Genomic DNA, 19,776 nt, shown 5'->3' with positions numbered 1-19,776 from the left:
GCGTGTGGGTGTGAATGAAAGTAAGGGTTCATTTTACTAGTAATTATGTCTTCCTGTGCGGCTGCTGATTTAAGAATCTGTAGAATCTTGCCCAGGGACCCCCTCCCAGGCAAGAATATGTTAATGATAACAATATGCTCAATAATAACATTCGATAAATAAACTGAATTCACTGGTGATCACTGCATTCATCATACGACTGTTTAAGGTAGCCAACATCCATGATGTGATCTCCACCCAAGACCAGACCCAGAGCAAGGTCAAATAGTCAGGCAACTGGTGGAATGAATAATTATGCTCTTCACACCTTTCTGCACTGTGACTACTCTTTACCCCTTTTGACCCTCAAGATGATCATGAATAGATCGTTCTGTACCGCCTTATTCAATATCGCTCAAGACGGTGACACATTTCTAACAAAGTGAGATAGGCAAAGCTAGGTGTGATCGACAATCTGATTTTATATGAGGAACGTGTGAGAGCAAAGGCCAGACTCTGGAGGAATTAAATTGAAATTCATTACATTGGATATAAGCCTTCACGGAGTCTTTTGTAAAAATAAATATAAAAAACACTCCCAAATGTGATATTGAATATGGTGAACCTATTTGTCTAATGATTCTTATCTCTTTATGACAGTTTGATCAAACATAACCTATTTTGAAGAACAAAGCCCGTGAGAATACCCTGGGAAAATACCCATTTCAATTGTCAGATTGTATGCTGTTAGGCCAGGCAACTCCTCTTCACTGGCCAAATGCTCTGGTGTAGACAAAACAAAGCAGCACCACACCCATGGGCACAGCTTGGCGCCCTAGGGCAGTTATTGCTATGGGTGGTGGCCAAACTAAACCTGGCAATCTGCACCAAGCATTCATTTCCCACTTCTCAGGAAACCCTAAAATGGAATTAGGTGTTGATGTTCAGACATGTTAAATGACTCATTAGAGCAGAGTTGAACTTTTGTGTTGAAGTAACAGCACTTCTATCATACTATCTATGCACACTTACGGTTTGTAGTTTCCAAAAGTCAGTGGTCGGCTCTATGATTATTACCTTGTAATAAACCAAAATGCCAGTGTAAACAAATAAACAATACCTATATATGGTAAGTAAATGTTCTAAAGGTCCATATTTCAAAATACATCTATTTCTTTTCAAGTTGAAGATCTTTGTGTGTAAGTGTTTGCATTTCCAGCAAAGACTATACCACAGATGGGAGACATCACATGGTTAATCTTTGAAAGGTATATCACATGGGTCACCTTATCTTGCCTGTCTATTTGTTTGGTTTGCCATTAGAATTGTATTGCCATCCTCAGGTGGTTAGTATCTGCTACATGTGCAACATTGCCCTCTGGTGGTAAAAAAAGGTCAATTAGAACCACAACGAAATGGAGATATCTTTATACCGCAAGACTCATAAGTGAATGGTGCATTGTGACTGGAATCGAACCCACAACCATTGGTGTTGCAAGCACCATACTCTACAGATTAAGTAACTAACTAAGCTTAGCAGATGATATGAACAGAATGTCTGAAAGACTGTAGGCTCTTCCAAAGCTGCAGCGTCATTGAGTGTTGATTCCCGTGTGGCTCAGTTGGCAGAGCACGGCACTTGCAACACCAGGGTTGTGGGCTCAATTCCCATGGGGGATCAGTCTGAAAAAGTATATGCTCTCACTACTGTAAGTCCTTTTTGGATAAGAGCATCTGCTAAAATGACAAAATGTTTTTTTATTTTTTTATAAAGTGGAGTCATTAATTTGCAGATCCTAAGAAGTAATCACACGATAACAAACACAGTTCACATAAATCCAAATATTAGTATAGACTGTTTATTATTTACTTTACAATAATGTCCTTCAAATTGTCAATAACAATCCATATAATCAAGTGGATTGAATACTGCCTGAAATGTTACCATGGATTGTTAGTAACTACACACTATTAGCTAGAGTTCCATTTTAACCAAGATGATTCAAAGGAGTGACAAGATACATTTAACTAGCCCACATTTGTGATGATAATTTAATGTATCTATGTGTAATATTTAAAAAAACAAATGATTCAGTCTTTTCCCATCATTAATTGCACTAAACTGAACCCCTGAAAGAAGCATATGGCAGCAATGGTTGCACTGGCCTTCGTTTTACAGTACATTCAATTACAAGGTAGGTACATTAAAAAATGTATCTTGCTAATCACGTGCAGGTACCCAAACAACTTGATCTTCTCAACTCTAAATGAGTCTTTAAAAGTGTGCCTTGATTGGTTACCAAAATTATTTAACATCCTAAATAAAAATCATTAGAGCAAATGACTATGATTAAAATCAACAGTCTCTAAAAACACTACACAAGACAAGCGAATGCGTTCAAATCTCTCTCTTTGGGACAGTGCAGCCACCGCTCAAGAGATCTGATCATCTCCTCCCAACACGTCTACGAAATAAAAGCCTAATGTACAGCTCAAGAGGGGGAACTGTGCTTTGTCGCCCCACAGTCCATTTGAAACTGGCCATGTCACAGGAGCTCTTGTCCTGAAGGGCACTCAGATGCTGAATTCCAAATGAATCCTTAAGACTACTCCTGCTGATCTGAGAGGATTTTGATAGGTGGAAGCAATATGGTAATAGTTCCACCCATCCAATCAGTATACAAAGCTACGACAGCAATGCATCCACCTATCCAAGCCTTTCAGATCTCCAGGAGTGCCTAGAGTGTAAGGGCTAGGGGGGTCAATTTGGAACTTAGTGTAACATTCACAACAACTGAACAAAACATGGCTCCAACTAAAAGCAGACGTCATACATCGGTCCCCGAGTTGTGCTAAAGAGGCTCTAAGCTGCTATACACTGTAAAAGGAAGTCATGAAACAGAGGAAAGAATTGGTCCCACCAAGACCCTGAGTGGTGGAATGCAAGCCAGACCTGAGGAACCTCCTAGTGCCAATGCAATCCTCAAGTCTGGACTATAGGAAAGATGTACGTTAAGAATGTGTTTATCACCTGATTGTCTCATGGCCAATTGTCACGAGAAGCTGTCATTGTTCGAGAATGAAGATGAGTAAGTAAGCAATCCAAAGATCGCAGAGTGGAATTTACAGATAGACAAAGTTAAAACTAAACAAAACATAGCAGCTAAGCACATGAGCAAAACCACTTAAAGAAATGTCCTTTTCTTCTGGCTCAAGTCATTAAGTCAAACCTTATGCTGCATGCTTCTACTGCAGTGGATCCTCAATAGCATAAAGTACATTCAGTCGATGCAGAGTCTCAGGACCTCTTTAAAGCTGGTATCCTTAAATGTCAAACTGCCACGTCCGTTTGCAATATTACAACAGCAAATAAGTAACTGCAAACACTTTCCCCCCATCGGACATCATTCGCTAAGCGATAGAACAGCTGCATATGTACTGTCATTTATTTGATCTTAATCCTCGACGCTCCCCACCGCTGCTTCATCAACAAAAACAGCCATGAGGCATTATTTCCCCTACAGCAGATTCCATCTTTAATATCAGTTCCTCACAGTTCATTTTATACCCCCACCCTCCTCCTGCCTCTATTCCTCTGGCTCCAGAGGGCAGGGAACCTGTCCGTCCAGTGGACTACAGAGGCGGTTCAGAGGTTGGGCAAGGGGGAATCCCCTCAGCCTTTCCTGGAGGCTCCCCACAGCCAGCCTCATCTGGTCCTCTGCCCCCTGTAGAGCCTTCACCTCCATGGAGTAGAAGATGTAGAGCAGGAAGGTGGTGATCAGGATGGCAAAGCACAGCACCCCCAATAGGTAAAAGGAGGCCCGGGGGAAGGGCTGGTCAGCTCTCAGGGCTAGCCAGGGAACAGCAGCGATGGCCAGCTCCAACAGCAGCAGGGCCATGCCCATCACCCCGGTACGAGCTGCCGTGTAGCGCATCCTCTCAGCACAGTACAGGCCCACCTTCACCTCAGTACGGGCCTCCGTCACAATGTCCACCAGCTCAGCCAGCTTACCTGAGGGAAGAAGGGAAATAGCAAGTCAAATCCTAGGCCATCACATTTGGAAGATTACTGACAAAATGCATACATCAGCTTTAAGAGTCATAATAACAATATTAAAAACCTGTAAGAGTGTTAGATGAATTTAGTTCATATGTATTCATTAATCAATTCAATTAAAAATGTCCCTCATCCTGCCGACAAAGCCAATATGTTGAAGGATTTCTATCAATAATGACTAAATAATGTATACATTTGGCGTAGAGTTATAATGTACAGATTTATATGCTGTCTGATGAAGAATGTTTGTACATAGGCCAAGAGGAAGGGTTAACAGACAACTTGTGATCACAGTGAAACTAACAACAGGAAGTATATCTGGTCCCCAACCAGGGAGGGGAGAAACCGTTGAGCTTGCAGTAGATTGTGTAACATGTGGTAACATATGTTAAGCAATATGTATGTGTTGGAATGGAATTGAAAAGCAGCTTTGTCATAGTCTTACGGAGGGACATTTATGACGAAATGAGAGGTATATAAACCAATGTACATGAAATGATGGGTAGAGCTCTCGAGAATAAACGCTATTGATTAATTTTGATGGCTGGTTTCTGTCCATTTTTAGGCAAATAAGAACCTTACAAATTCTTAGAAATGGACAGAGAGTTTTAATTGAATTGATTAATGAACACATATGAACTAAATTAATCTAATATTTGGTCCTTCGAAGCCGGATCTAAATATCTGTCCCGGTCATCTGAAGGTAACAAGCCGAGAACCGTGCACGGGCGGGCCGTGGTCCCGTAAAATAAAGTCCTGTCCCCTGACATTGAGGCTCTATAACAGGCCGGTATACACCCCAGGTTGACAGGAACGGTGACTAGATCCAACCAACATTATTTTATGCAAATAAGAACCTTACAAATTCTTAGAAACGGACAAAGTGTTTTGCTTTTGTTATAATTTAATTGGTTAATGAACATATTGGTAAGTAATTCCTTTAACAAAGCGTTACACTTCAAATCATTGTGAACCACATCCAGGCTTAGAATGAGTACCTGCAGCACAGTCCTGCTCACCTCTGGTCTCATCTCCTCCTGCCTGTTGGGTCAGAGTCTGCAGCTGCAGGTCTGCGCTAAGGGCCTCGTGGTCAGAGTAAGGGAAGGGATGGTCAGGGACAGAACCCTTGGTGGTTGACAGAGACTCACACTGGATGGACACTCTTCCTGACCCCTAGGAATGACAACACATTTTAGTGTACAAGATGTACCCTCAATACAATGATCAATGTCTCTTCGATGTATATTTTATAATAAGTAGGCACATTTAACATCCAGTACATATTGGCAGACTGTTAGAAACTACAACAAAAGCCAGATATCCAACAATCCTTCCCACAGTCACCTTGTAGAGGATGTAATCTATTCTGATGCCCTTCTCGAAGGGGCAGAGCTCTTTGGGATTGATGAAAGGGTTATCTGCTATAAGAGTGATGCCGTCCTCACAGCCCTACAGAGAAAAGATGATTAAAAGCTTTTCAGTTCATTTTAATAAAGCATTCGAGGCATGTCCGCAACTAATAAAACAATCAATCTCTCCTCTGCAAGATATTTCAGTTTGATTTCAAATGAAAAAAAGAATGACACTAGACTGATCATCATACATCAAACTTAGCAGTCTCTGTGTAACTGTCCCGGAGGCCAGTGTATGTCCGTAGCAACCGGTTGCCAAGGTCCTGTGGATGCAGGTTCAGATCTCCAGCCAAAATCACCAGGTCTGCTCCACTGGAGGTATGACTAACAGAATAGATCAGAATAACACCCATTAAAATGGCACCGAAATTAAGATGGCAAGAGGCAGTGTGCATTGTGTGTTATAGCCTCCTTACCGAATAAACTGCTGCAGCTCCCAGGCCTGTACCACTCTATGAGGTAAGTAAGAGTCTTTCTCCCGGCAGTACTCTGCATGCAGCTGGACAACACACACAGGAAGAGGACACCACATTAGCGATAGATACATCTCATATGCATGTCTGCTTCAGGTAGAAGTTACCCCTAGGCACAGATCCAGAATCAGCAAACTCCCCAAAATCCTAACCTTAAAAGGGCACTCCGCAGATCAAACAACTAAGCGGACTCCCCACCACTGCTGAGGGATGGGTTTGGAGAAATGTAAGCACTCAAATTCATTGACAGGGCTAACCATGTGTATGTGACCAATACATTTGATTTGAAAAAGCATATATATTTTGGGTTCTGATAGGATACTACAGTTGAACTAAGCTCATGAGTCATGTAAAGTATATTTGGGAAGTATTCAGACCCCTTGACATTTTGTTACGTTACAGCCTTATTCTAAAGTTGATTATATTGTTTACCCCCCCCTCAATCTACACACAACACCCCATAATAAAGCAAAAACGTTATTTTTTAAATGTTTGCTAGTTTATCACATTTACATAAGTAGTGACCATCGGGTCCTTGGTCACCTCCCTGACAAAGTCCTTTCTCCCCCAATTGCTCAGTTTGGCTGGGCAGCCAGCTCTAGGAAAGATCTTGTTGGTTCCAAACTCCTTCCATTTAAGAATTATGGAGGCCACTGTGTTCTTGGGGACCTTCAATGCTGCAGACATTTTTTTGGTACCTGTCACCAGATCTGTGCCTCGACACAATCGTGCCTCAGATCTCACGGTTAATTCCTTCAACCTCATGGCTTGTTTTTTGCTCTGACATGCACTGTCAACTGCAGGACTTTCTATAGACAGCTGTGTTTCTTTCCAAAACATGCCCAATCAATTGAATTTACCACAGGTGGACTCCAATCATGTTGTAGATACATCAAGGATGATCAATGGTAACAGGATGCACCTCAGCTCAATTTCAAGTCTCATAGCATAGGGTATGAATATTTATGTAAATAAGGTATTTCTGTTTTTTAATCCATTTTGTCATTATGGTGTATAGATTGATGAGGGAAAATGTATTTAATCCATTTTTCGAATAAGGCTGTAATGTAATAAAATGTGGAAAATGTCAAAGGATCTGAATACTTTCCAAATGCAGTCATTTTCTTAAAAAAAAAAAAAAATGTATGTAGCAACTACAGATTTCCCTTTAAACCATTATGGAGAAATTAACTAAACTGCCCTTGGACCAGGGCACCATTGTCTTATTCCCAGGTGTGGATGAGAAGTCTGGATAGAAACACTTACATGTGTGACGTAGACGTGTGCTGCCAGTCTGCCTATGTTTAATATGACCATCCCCACAGCCTTGCCTCCAAACCAGTCTCCATGGTGGGCCTGGAACAGAGGACAGGATACATAGTGAGGACTGAAGAGAATGCCTGACTACCTACCAAAGACAAACTCACCATACTGTACACACAAATGTCTGAGGACTAGATGACTTACCATGTATGGGTAGCCGTTTAACGAATAGCGGTAGAGAAATGCGTCATGGATTCTATGTCTGGAGAACGTGGCCATTCCACTGCCTATGACTCCACTGTGGACACACAAACACAACATTAAGATACATGTGTAGGCTACCACATGTTACTAGAGTTTGTTTGGTCACACTTTACTTTAAGGGCAGGCTACATACAGAAGGACTTTATAACACACTCATACCTATGCACTGCTTATGAATGTGTTATGCATGGGTTTTGAAGTCCTACTGTTCAAGTAAAGTGTTTAGTCCTGTTTCTCTGGTGTCTAAAAGCTGCATACTGTTAGACATGATAAGACTGCAAACTACACCAGTCCAGATAAAGTATATACGCTGAAAAGTGTGTGCGACCTCTGACTAAAAATGTAAGAACCAACTCACTCAAATCTGCAGACTTAAATATCTCCTCCACTCTTTTAGTGAGTTACTGAGAGGATTAGAAAAGCAAGGCTTTTGAACTCATCTCAACTCTGTGCCTTGGTATGGGAGGTCAAGCAAGTATTAAGCTTAACTTGGAGAAATTCCATTGTGCAATAGCTCGCTAATCTTCCTGCTTTGAGGTCATTCTCTGAAAAAAATTATTCTACCAAATTAACAGTGTGGTTGACATGAAAACGCAGTATACAATACAGAGCATAGGGATCACTGTGTGTTTGCTGTGTTCCCATTAAATGAAGTCCTTAAAGAAAGGTTTGATTGAGAAACTGAGTGAAATCGTGGGAGTCCACATATGTTCTGAGAGTTGATGAAGGGATTACTAGGAAAACTAACTACATGGAGGTCCTATAGGGCCAGCAACACCAACAGATTGAACCAGATTTCTAATTTACCTTTTGAAGTAATGAGAGTGCGGATGGGTAGAGGAAAGTTTCCTTTTCAAGCAGAGGAAGTCTTTTTCACTCCAGACCTGAAGAATAAACCCAAGGGGAACATTGAGAACACACAGTGCCTTCAGAAAGTATTCATACCCTTTGACTTACTCCACATTTTGTTGTGTTACAGCCTGAATCATAAAACACGGGACGAGATGTTAAAAACTGTCCATTGTGCCAATAGATGGAATGCACTCGCATGAGATTTGCCGTGATGTTGACAGAGTGGCATGGGAGGTTTATTTCTTAGACTGGGGTAAGATGTCAATTTTGGGACACATCCTCAGTAGTGTGCCTTCGAATCAGTGGGTGTTTCGGCCTTTAATCACTAAACACCCTCATCAAAGGTGGCCAGCTAAAGGGTGATCAAGCCTTAGCTTGTGTCCCATGCCCAATTAAGATGTCCCACAGGACTGTGCAAGGCAGGGGCGTCCTCTTCTCTGAGCCAGCCATACAGCTGACCGCATACCTCATATGCCCTCCTCAAGTTGGAGGGATCTGAATTGAGTTCTCAGGTGGGGGTGAGGGGTCATGAAGTTATAGCCCAGCAAGGGTCCTTCCGTTTGATCCAGATCCACTGGCTACCTCTTTCAGCTGCTTGAGAAACTGCTCTGACGGTCTGCCGCAGAGCCTGTCCATGGATTCCAAGTTCTTTCAGCAACCTGATGATGGAAGAAGCCACGAATCCTCTGCATCCCACTTCAACTGGCCAGACTTTTGCATTCCAGCCACGCTGAGTTGCGTCTGCTGCCAACTCTGTGTAACGCAGTTTCTTACGTTCGTAGGCCTCTTCAACAGAGTTTTCCCACGGGACTGTGAGCTCTATGATGTACACAGCCTTTCGTGAAGGGGACCAGAGTACCATGTCTGGCCTAAGGTTGGTAGAAGCAATCTCAGGTGGAAAAATGAGTTGCTGGCCAATATCGACAAGCATCTTCCAGTCCCGGGCCATAGCTAGGTGTCCAGTTTCTGGCTTTGTAGGAGGATACTTGGGCCTTTTCTGTCCCTCCCGGATGAATGTTGTTGTTTTGACGGGATTGCTTGTTTTTGGAGGTAATGAATTGGTTGCACTCCTCTTGGTCTCAAGTGCTGCAGCCAGGCTCTTGAGGACCTGATTGTGCCTCCAGGTGTAGCGGCCTTGTGAGAGGCTGGTCTTGCAACCTGTCATTATATGCCTGAGAGTCGCTGGAGCTGGGCAGAGGGGCAGGTCGAGTCCTCGCCATACCATTGATGTAGATTTTTTGGTGATGGAAGCACATCATAAACAGCTCTTATGATGAAGCTGATGTTGCTTGCCTCCATTTGCCAAAGCTCACTCCAGTTGATCTTTCTCCTCTCCAGGCCTTCCCACCGCGTCCATTGCCCTTGTTTAGCAAGAGAGACAGCCTTTGCACTTCTTGCAGTCTCCTCCTGTCTTCGCACCTCCTCGACCACCAGCTTCCTGCGTTCAGATGTTGTTGCCTTATGGAATGTTGGTTTGCTTGCTGCCAGGCCAAAGCCTCCTCTTCCATGCCGGATATTCCCCACAATGTCTTGGTGTCTCAGGGCTGATGTTGCTTGCTGCACAGCATTGGATGATGTCCATTTCCGTCCAGTTTGTAGGGGAGGTGCAGCCTTGCTAATGGTCTGGTCTTTGGAGTCCTTCAATGTCATCTGAAGTCTTACTTTAGAGCACTTGTACTCCTCCGTTAGACTTGTAAGAGGTAGTTCAAGGACCCCTTTGCCATAGAGGCCGATGTTACTCAGGCATCGTGGGACACCCAGCCATTTCTTCACGTATGAGGTAATGGTTCGCTCAATCTTCTCCACTGTTGTTATTGGGACCTCATAGACGGTGAGTGGCCACATTACCCGGGGGAGAAGTCCAAACTGTAGGCACCAGAGCTTGAGCCTCCCAGGCAGTAGGGGCTTGTTGATGTTCTCAAGACCGTCGGCGATGTCCTGCCTTACTTGCTGCACTTGATCTTTATCCCGGAGGCTTTCGTTGTACCATCTACCCAGGCTCTTGATGGGTTGCTCAGACACCGTTGGTATCGGGTCATCTCCAATGCAGAACCTCACATCTTTAAGCTGTCCCTTGACTATGGAGATGCTTCGAGATTTGCTTGGCTTGATTTTCATCCGTGCCCACTTGATGTTATCCTGCAGTTTTGCAAGTAGCCGCCTGGTGCATGCTGCAGTGGTGGTCAGTGTAGTCATGTCATCCATGTATGCTCGGATAGGTGGGAGACGGAGCCCTTCCTTAGTTCTCTCATTCTCGATGCCCTGATGATGACTTCCATGGCCATAGTGAAGGCCAGAGGAGAAATTGTACAGCCTGCCATTATGCCTACTTCCAAGCGCTGCCATGTTGTTGTGAAGTCAGGTGTTGTGAAACACAATTGCAGGTCTTGGAAATAGGCCTTTACCAGTGTAGTGATGGGTTCTGGTACGTGGTAAATGTTGAAGGATTCCCAGAGGAGTTCATGGGGAACTGAGCCAAAGGCATTGGCCAAGTCGAGGAAGATGACATAGAGGTCTCTCTTGTCCTTCTTAGCTGTTTGGATCTGGTGCCAAATCATACTAGTATGTTCCAGGCAACCAGAGAAACCAGGAATGCCTGCTTTCTGTACAGATGTATCAATGTACTTGTTCCTTTCCAGATAAGTGGACAGCCTCTGTGCTATTATACTGAAAAGATCTTCCCTTCGACGTTGAGAAGGGAGATTGGTCGGAATTGACTGATGTCTGTCGCATCCTTCTCTTTCGGGATTAGCACACCACCAGCCCTTCGCCATGCCTTTGGTATTATTTCCTTCTGCCACACTATCCTCATGAGCCTCCAAAGAAAGCGTAGAACATCCGGGGCGTTCTTGTAGAGCTTGTATGGTACTCCATTAGGCCCAGGAGCCGAGGCCGCTCTTGCTCTTCGGACAACGTTCTCTACTTCCCTCCATTTTGGAGGGTCAGTGTCAGATTGAATTCTGGTGGTTGAATAGGTGGGATGTCATGTGGGATGATTATCTGCTCATGCCTTTTCATGTCCTGGTGGACCTTTTCCAGATGTTCTTCCAGTTCAGGCTTTGTAGTTTTTAGGATTCCGCACTTTTCCTTTGCGAAGAGATCTTTGACAAACTTAAAGGGGTTTTTATAGAACCGTGTTCTTGAGTGTTCCTTCTTCCTACGAAGTTTCCTTAAGTTTTCCGCTCTTCGCAAGGTTGCCAGCCGACATTTAATGTCTGCTTGGAGTAGCATGAGACCTTCTCTCTCTGCATCAGAGGCCTTCTTCCACTGCTTCCTCAGCTGCCTTCTCTCTCTGACAAGTATCTTGATCTCCTGCTGTCTCCTAGATTTGGCTGGTGCGGGAGGTGTCTTGCCACTTCTCCTTTCGTTTACGCCAAAGCGCTCTTCTCCGTAGTGGTAGATAATGTCTCCCATCCTTTCAAGCTTTTTCTCTGCTTTTCCTACCTGTTGTTCCAAGATTTTTGTCAGGTCGTTGTTGATTGTTTCCCACTCTCTCTTTTCAACGGCTTTGGGCCACTTCACACTCGGTCTGTGCCCTTTGATCTTTTCCTCTTTTAGAGGTCTCTGTGGTTGGGTGAGTTCATCCACCGGCATTTCTGTGCTTGTGTTATCCTCCTCAGTTACAGGGGTGCTGATGCTCTGCGAACTTTGGTTTGCGTCCCGTCGCTGTGCTTCATTCGACTGATTTGACTGGCTGCTTCGTAAGAAGTACTGGTCAATGCGAGGTCCCTGTCTCTGCTTCTCTAACAAGCACCTTTTCCTCCCTTGATGGATCCTTAACCCCCTTGCCGATGTTACTCTCTCCCAACCACAGCTGCACACCTGAAGTGTGTGTCCTGCTGCTGTTATGGTTGTCTCATGTGCTGTGTTCCTACTCGTAGTCGTTTCCGTTCCTGGGTCCGTAACCGTGTGATCAGTCGTTGAGCCATCTTGCGCCCCAGCTCTCGCAGGCTCTAGGGGTATGTTCCTTTGTTGACTTTCAGTAGCACTTAGCGGGTGTCTCCAACATACTGAAACAGCGTCGGAGACTGCCAACATGGGTAGCTAACCCATGACAGCCCCAGTGGGGTCTATTCCCTCCGGTCAGCTGTCTCTCCAAGCTGTCACACAGACTTTCCTATGTTGTCAGCTATCCTTTCACAGCAGTCACTGGACTGGTCCAGATAATAATAAAACGTTAAATAAAATGGCTTTTTATTCTCATAATACCCCATAATGATAAAGTGAAAACATGTTTTTAGAAATGTTTATTGAAAATTAAATCTCATTCACACCCCTTAGTGAATACATGTTAGAATCACATTTGGCAGTGATTACAGCTGTGATTCTTTCTGGGTAAGCATCTAAGATGCTTGGAATTTATAATATTTGCCCATTATTCTTCAAGCTCTGTCAAATTGGTTGTTGATCATTGCTAGACACCTATTTTTATGTCTTGTCATAGATTTTCAAGCAGAATTAAGTTACAACTGTAACTCAGCCACATTCACGGTCTATTTGGTAAGCAACTTTAGTGCAGATTTGACCATGTGTTTTAGGTTACTGTCTTGCTGAAAGGAGAATTTATCTCCCAGTGTCTGGTGGAAAGTAGACTGAACCATGTGTTCATCTAGTATTTCTGTGCTTAGCTCTATTACATTTATTTTTTATCCTGAAAAACTCCCCAGTCCTTAACGATGACAAGCATACTCACAATATAATGCTGCCCCCACTATGCTTATAAATGTGGAGAGTGGTACTCAGTAATGTGTTATATTTGCCCCAAACATAACACCATGTATTCAGGACAAATTACTTTGCCACATTTTATGCAGTATTACTTTAGTGCCTTGTTGCAAACAGGATGCATATTTTGGAATATTCAGATTTATTCTGTACAGGCATCCTTTTCACTGTCAATTAGGTTGGTATTGTGGAGTAATTACAATGTTGCTGATCCATCCTCAGTTTCCTCCTATCACAGCCATTAAACTCTGTAACTGTTGGTCTCGTGGTGAAATCCCTGAGCGGTTTTCTTCCTCTCCAGCAACTGCATTAGGAAGGAAGCCTGTATGTTTGTAGTGACTGGGTGTATTGATACACCATCCAAAGTGTTATTAATAACTTTACCATGCTCAAAGGGACATTCAATGTCCGCTTTTTATTTGACACCAATCTACCAATAGGTGCCTTTCTTTGTGAGGCATCGGAAAACCTCCCTGGTCTTTATGGTTGAAAATCACTTCATGACTCCGGGACCTTACGGATAATTGCATGTGTGGGGTACAGAGGTGTTAAACACTAGTATTGTTAAGCAAATGGTTACTCCTGAACTTATTTAGACTTGCCATAACAAAGGGGTTGAATACTTAATGACTCAAGAAACATCCGCTTTTAATTTAATGAATTTGGAAAAACAATTCATTATGGGGTATTGTGTAGGCCAGTGACAAACAATCTAAATGTACTCATTTTTAAATGCAAGCTGAAACACAACTAAATATGGAAAATGTCAAGGTGACTGAACACTTTCTGAAGGCACTGTACTTGAAGATATTGAATTACAAGCGCTCAGTTAGCGAAGGCTTCACACCATGCTAATTAATTGCATCAAGACAAGTGTTGAAAAGCTTGTTCAATAGATAGGGATAAACTGTATATATATATATATATATATATATATATATTAACTCAGACGTTTACAAATACCGTAGCCAAATAAACTGAGTTTAAATGTTTCACAATTTCTGACATTTAAATCCTAGTAAAAAAATCCCTGTCAGTTAGGATGACCACTTTACTTTAAGTATGTGAAATATCAGAATAAAAGTAGATAAATCATTCAATTTCAGCTTTTATTTCTTTCATCATATTCCCAATGGGTAAGCGGTTTACATGCTGTACTTGAAGAGTACAGTCACTCAATTAGTATTTGGTAGCATTGCCTTTAAAATTGTTTAACTTGGGTCAGCCTTCCACAAGCTTCCCACAATAAGTTGGGGTGAATTGTGGCCCATTCCTCCTGACAGAGCTGGTGTAACTGAGTCGGGTTTGCGGGCCTCCTTTCTCACACACACTTTTTCAGTTCTGTCCACAAATTTTCTATAGGATTGAGGTCAGGGCTTTGCGATGGCCACTCCAATACATTGACTTTGTTATCCTTAAGCCATTTTGCCACAACTTTGGAAGTATGCTTGAGGTCATTGTCCATTTGGAAGACCCATTTGCGACAAAGCTATAACTTCCTGACTGATGTCTTGAGATGTTGCTTCAATATATCCACTTAATGTTCCTGCCTCATGATGCCATGTATTTTGTGAAGTGCACCAGTCCCTCCTGCAGCAAAGCACGCCCACAACATGATGCTGAAACCCTTGTGCTTCACTGTTGGGATGGTGTTCTTCGGCTTGAAAGCGTCCCCCTTTTTCCTCCAAACATAACGATGGTCATTATGGCCAAACATTTCTAAAAAAAAAACGTAATCGGTGTACCTGTGGATGTATTTCAAGGCCTACCTTCAAATACAGTGCCTCTTGCCTGCTTGACATCATGGGAAATTCAAAAGAAATCAGCCAAGACTTCAGAAAGAAAATTGTAGACCTCCACAAGTCTGGTCCACCCCTGGGAGCAATTTCCAAATGCCTGAAGGTGCCACATTCATCTGTACAAACAATAGTATGCAAGTATAAACACCATGGGACCACGCAGCCGCCATACCGCTCAGGAAGGAAACACGTTCTGTCTCCTAGAGATGGACGTACTTTGGTGCGAAAATCAATCCCAGAACAACAGCAAAGGACTTTGTGAAGATGCTGGAGGAAACAGGTACAAAAGTATCTATATCCACAGTAAAACAAGTCCTATATCGACATAACCTGAAAGGCCGCTCAGCAAGGAAGAAGCCACTGCCCCAAAACCACCATAAAAAAGCCAGACTACGGTTTGCAACTGCACATGGGGACAAAGATCGTACTTTTTGGAGAAAGGTCCTATGGTCTGATGAAACAAAAATAGAACTCCTTGTCCATAATGGAGGAAAAAGGGGGACGCTTGCAAGCCAAAGAACGCCATCCCAACCGTGAAGCATGGGGTGGCAGCATCATGTTGTGGGGGTGCTTTGCTGCAGGAGGGACTGGTGCACTTCACAAAATACATGGCATCATGAGAAGGAAATGTATGTGGATATATTGAAGGAAAATCTCAAGACATCAGTCAGGAAGTTAAAACTTGGTCGCAAATGGGTCTTCCAAATGGACAATGACCCCAAGCATACTTCCAAAGTGGTGGCAAAATGGATTAAGGACAACAAAGTCAAGGTATTGGAGTTGCCATCACAAAGCCCTGACCTGAATCCTATGGAAAATTTGTGGGCAGAACTAAAAACGCGTGTGCGAGCAAGGAGGCCTACACACCTGACTCAGTTTCACCAGCTCTGTCAGGAGGAATGGCCCAAATTCACCCAACTTGTTGTGGGAAGCTTGTGGAAGGCTACCCAAAACAATTTAAAGGCAATGCTACCAAATACTAATAGAGTATGTAAACTTCTGACCCACTGGGAATATGATGAAAGAAAAGCTGAAATAAACTATTATTTTTACTATTATTCTGATGTTTCACATTCTTAAAATAAAGTGGTGATCATAACTGACCTAAGATAGGGATTTTAAACTAGGATTAAATGTCAGGAATTTTGAAAAATGTCATTTAAATATATTTGGCTAAGGTGTATGTAAACTTCCGACTAACACACACACACACACACACACACACACACACACAAATAAACACAGCTCAAAAAATAAAGGGAACACTTAAACAACACAATGTAACTCCAAGTCAATCACACTTCTGTGAAATCAAACTGTCCACTTAGGAAGCAACACTGACAATACATTTCACATGCTGTTGTGCAAATGGAATAGCCAACAGGTGGAAATTATAGGCAATTAGCAAGACACCCCCAATAAAGGAGTGGTTCTTCAGGTGGTGACCACAGACCACTTCTCAGTTCCTATGCTTCCTGGCTGATGTTTTGGTCACATTTGAATGCTGGCGGTGCTTTTACTCTAGTGGTAGCATGAGACGGAGTCTACAACCCACACAAGTGGCTCAGGTAGTGCAGCTCCTCCAGGATGACACATCAATGCAAGCTGTGGCAAGAAGGTTTGCTGTGTCTGTCAGCGTAGTGTCCAGAGCATGGAGGTGCTACCAGGAGACAGGCCAGTACATCAGGATACGTGGAGGAGGCCGTAGGAATGCAACAACCCAGCAGCAGTACCGCTACCTCCGCCTTTGTGCATGGAGGAGCTCTGCCAGAGCCCTGCAAAATGACCTCCAGCAGGCCACAAATGTGCATGTGTCTGCTCAAACGGTCAGAAGCAGACTCCATGAGGGTGGTATGAGGGCCCGGCGTCCACAGGTGGGGGTTGTGCTTACAGCCCAACACCGTGCAGGATGTGTGGCATTTGCCAGAGAAAGCATGTTAACACTGATCACATGTGACAGACGTGACAGAGTCTGGAGACGCCGTGGAGAACGTTCTGCTGCCTGCAACATCCTCCAGCATGACCGGTTTGGCGGTGGGTCAGTCATGGTGTGGGGTGGCATTTCTTTGGGGGGGCCGCACAGCCCTCCATGTGCACGCCAGAGGTAGCCTGACTGCCATTAGGTACAGAGATGAGATCATCAGACCCCTTGTAAGACCATATGCTGGTACGGTTGGCTCTGGGTTCCTCCTAATGCAAGACAATGCTAGACCTCATGTGGCTGGAGTGTGTCAGCAGTTCCTGCAAGAGGAAGGTATTGATGCTATGGACTGGCCTACCCGTTCCCCAGACCTGAATCCAATTGAGCACATCTGAGACATCATGTCTCGCTCCATCCACCAACGCCACGTTGCACCACAGACTGTCCAGGAGTTGGCGGATGCTTTAGTTCCAGGTCTGGGAGGAGATCCCTCAGGAGACCATCCGCCACCTCATCAGGAGCATGCCCAGGCATTGTAGGGAGGTCATACAGGCACGTGGAGGCCAAACACACTACTGAGCCTCATTTTGACTTGTTTTCAGAACATTACATCAAAGTTGGATCAGCCTGTAGTGTGGTTTTCCACTTTAATGTTGAGTGTGACTCCAAATCCAGACCTCCATGGGTTGATAAATTTGATTTCCATTGATAATTTGTGTGATTTTGTTGTCAGCACATTCAACTATGTAAAGAAAAAAGTATTTAATAATAATATATCATTCATTCAGATCTAGCATGTGTTATTTTTCCACCCTTACATTCCTACTATATATATATATATATATAGTAGGAATGTAAGGGTGGAAAAATTCCACAGCTTTGGGAAAATGCCCAGACAGCTGAGACAGCTGAGAGAGTGGTGGAATGGAGTGTAACACAGTGGACCTCCTTCACCAAAATATGAGCAGAACAGACCAGTGTGCACCAACCTCTTGCAGCAGGACAATATCGTGCTCCTCTCTGCTCAAAAGCTCTCCGATCATGGCGTAGCGCTCCCGACAGTGCTTGCTGAGGTAACGGATACCCCTGAGAACAGGAAGGACAGACAGACAACATTATAGCCCTAGTATGTGTGCGGTGCAAAAAAATATGTGCTTAGTGTGCATACACTAAAAACAGCACTCACCAGCAGTTGAGGGAGAAGACTCGGAGCCTGATGGTGTTGCTGTCAGCCATGGTTATAGGAATAAATGAACAGTGATGGCACACTTCAACGGTGGTCAATGCCTGCCTGTGTGGTTAGGCTAGTCCCTGTGTGGCAGCTGAGGTTAGTCCCTGCTGTGTGGATAAAGCCACATCCCTGGTTAGAATCAGCAGTGAGGTCTATGACTGGAACTCCAACAAGACAAAACATTGACAGAGCAGAGCGAATCAACTTTGAGGCGAATGCTCGATAAGTGTTTATAGCCTGCCTAAGCAACTTTTATTGTATGCTCACAATCCTATGTGAGAGAGGAGAGAACATTACTTGGAAGTTCAATAAAACAGCTATGTAAATATACCTGGCAGCACCCAATCATTAACCCACACAGTCCAACAACGCAGCGGGCCACCACACTCACTGTCTGTCTCCTCTCTTGCAGGGGGGTATAGCAGACTGACCTAGCCTAAGCCAACACACTGCTGACATAGGAGACACACTGACACAGGACAGAGGAATGACAGCCGGTGAAAAGACCAGGAGGGTTACGTTAGAATGAGAGGCCTTCCACTGAATACAAAGGGTGGGCCTAAGCTTAACCCAGTGTCAATACTCATTACCATAGTCAAAAAAAGAAAAACAGATTCCTAAAGGAGGTATTTAATTTGTTTAATAGGTAGGCCATACAAACAGGTGAATCCAAAAATGGTTGTATATACCCATAATTTATGTATGTTTTAATATGTGATGATTGGCCTAAGTGAATTGAAACCAATGTTAATAAAAAAATGTGTTACCAAACACACAAAGTACCTGATTTGTCAATTTGCGCATGCAATAATTTAACTAGCTAACGTTAGCTATGCATTCAAAACAGATAACCTTGCAGGAAACATACGTTGATGATCCTAAAGCCTCCCCTCGGCGCCAGATAGCAATATATATTGCTGAAAAGAGAAGACGTTTTACAGCTTGTTTGCAATGACAACCAGAGACAATCTATCGAAGTTAGTGCACCATCAACATGGCTAGCTAACACAACATTAGCTAGGCTTTAGCTAGCTAGCTAAAGCCTGCTTTGCTTTATGTTGTGCTTTATGTAGCTTTGACTTTCATGACACAGAAACAGACCCTTACTGTTAACTGTTTATAGACTCTAGCTAGCTAACATTAGTTACATAAATGGAGCAGATGGGTGACAATTTGGTGCGAGTTAACTTTAACAATGATCCAACGTTATCAAGCTAGCCATATATTTTAGCTAGATAGCCAATGGTTTCAATGAATTTACCAACCTTTACAAGCAGGCTTTACTAGCAAGTTCCGTGTGGCTGCAATTGGTCACATGTCGCGTGCTGACAGGTCAAGAAAACAGGGTGATACTTTTGCAACCCTGTTCGTCATAATACCTTACTTTGGGTTTTGTATTATTTACTGACAAATAGATTGTTTCCAGGCAAGGCAGTTTTCCCATCGCTGCTGTGCTTGACCAAAGATGATGAATATTCTGACAAGATGCATGTCTCTCCGCCCTAACAATGGGAGTCGTCCACAAGGCGGCACTGTGGGCTGTCTAGACGACCGCCTATCCTTTCTTTTGATTGGTGGATACATCGCAATCTTGTAATTTTGGGTGGAATATTATTCGATGAGGGCTGTTGACGTCAACTACCAGTATTCAATTGAGAGAGAGAGAGAGAGAGAGATGCTACGCGACTAGCCGCGTGTCATTAATATGCATAGCCATCTCGAAACAACTCCGATATAAAGTGTTTTTTTTTTTTCAAAACTGTCGTGATGTCACGTGTCCTACTTATATCAGTACACTCG

At 43.4% G+C, this 19,776-nt stretch overlaps 1 protein-coding gene across 7 annotated transcripts; it reads right to left on the bottom strand.

Moving 5' to 3' along the window:
- Positions 1-2,118: 2,118 nt before the first annotated feature.
- Positions 2,119-19,504, bottom strand: smpd2b (sphingomyelin phosphodiesterase 2b). Of its 7 annotated transcripts, none has more exons than XM_046343046.1 (12): positions 19,242-19,504; positions 18,308-18,445; positions 17,932-18,083; positions 17,735-17,831; positions 8,256-8,332; positions 7,389-7,482; positions 7,188-7,277; positions 5,865-5,947; positions 5,640-5,772; positions 5,381-5,485; positions 5,035-5,209; positions 2,119-3,991 (listed from the first exon to the last, which is right to left on the bottom strand). In XM_046343046.1, the coding sequence occupies exons 3-12, from the start codon at positions 17,979-17,981 to the stop codon at positions 3,567-3,569; spliced, it is 1,329 nt and encodes a 442-aa protein (XP_046199002.1). In that variant the 5' UTR covers positions 17,982-18,083; positions 18,308-18,445; positions 19,242-19,504; the 3' UTR covers positions 2,119-3,566. The 7 variants fall into 7 exon arrangements, with proteins under 7 accessions (XP_046199002.1, XP_046199003.1, XP_046199004.1 ...); XM_046343047.1 differs by lacking the exon at positions 19,242-19,504 and adding an exon at positions 18,845-18,860; XM_046343048.1 differs by lacking the exon at positions 18,308-18,445.
- Positions 19,505-19,776: the final 272 nt, after the last annotated feature.

Source organism: Oncorhynchus gorbuscha, linkage group LG03 (genome assembly GCF_021184085.1).
Source record: "Oncorhynchus gorbuscha isolate QuinsamMale2020 ecotype Even-year linkage group LG03, OgorEven_v1.0, whole genome shotgun sequence".
NCBI classification, from domain to species: Eukaryota; Metazoa; Chordata; class Actinopteri; order Salmoniformes; family Salmonidae; genus Oncorhynchus; species Oncorhynchus gorbuscha.
The sequence above is the reverse complement of the archived record's forward strand: the minus strand, read 5'-3'. Positions and strand labels throughout refer to the sequence as shown.

Bases quoted from the DNA above. Each gene is read 5' to 3' on its own strand.
- smpd2b (XM_046343046.1), bottom strand. From the start codon at position 17,981: ATGGCTGACAGCAACACCATCAGGCTCCGAGTCTTCTCCCTCAACTGC. The intron at 7,483-8,255 runs GTAAATTAGAAA...GTGTGTCCACAG, and splicing joins CACTCTCATTACTTCAAAAG to TGGAGTCATAGGCAGTGGAA. The intron at 3,992-5,034 runs GTACTCATTCTA...TTCTTCCCTCAG, and splicing joins TGAGCAGGACTGTGCTGCAG to GTAAGCTGGCTGAGCTGGTG.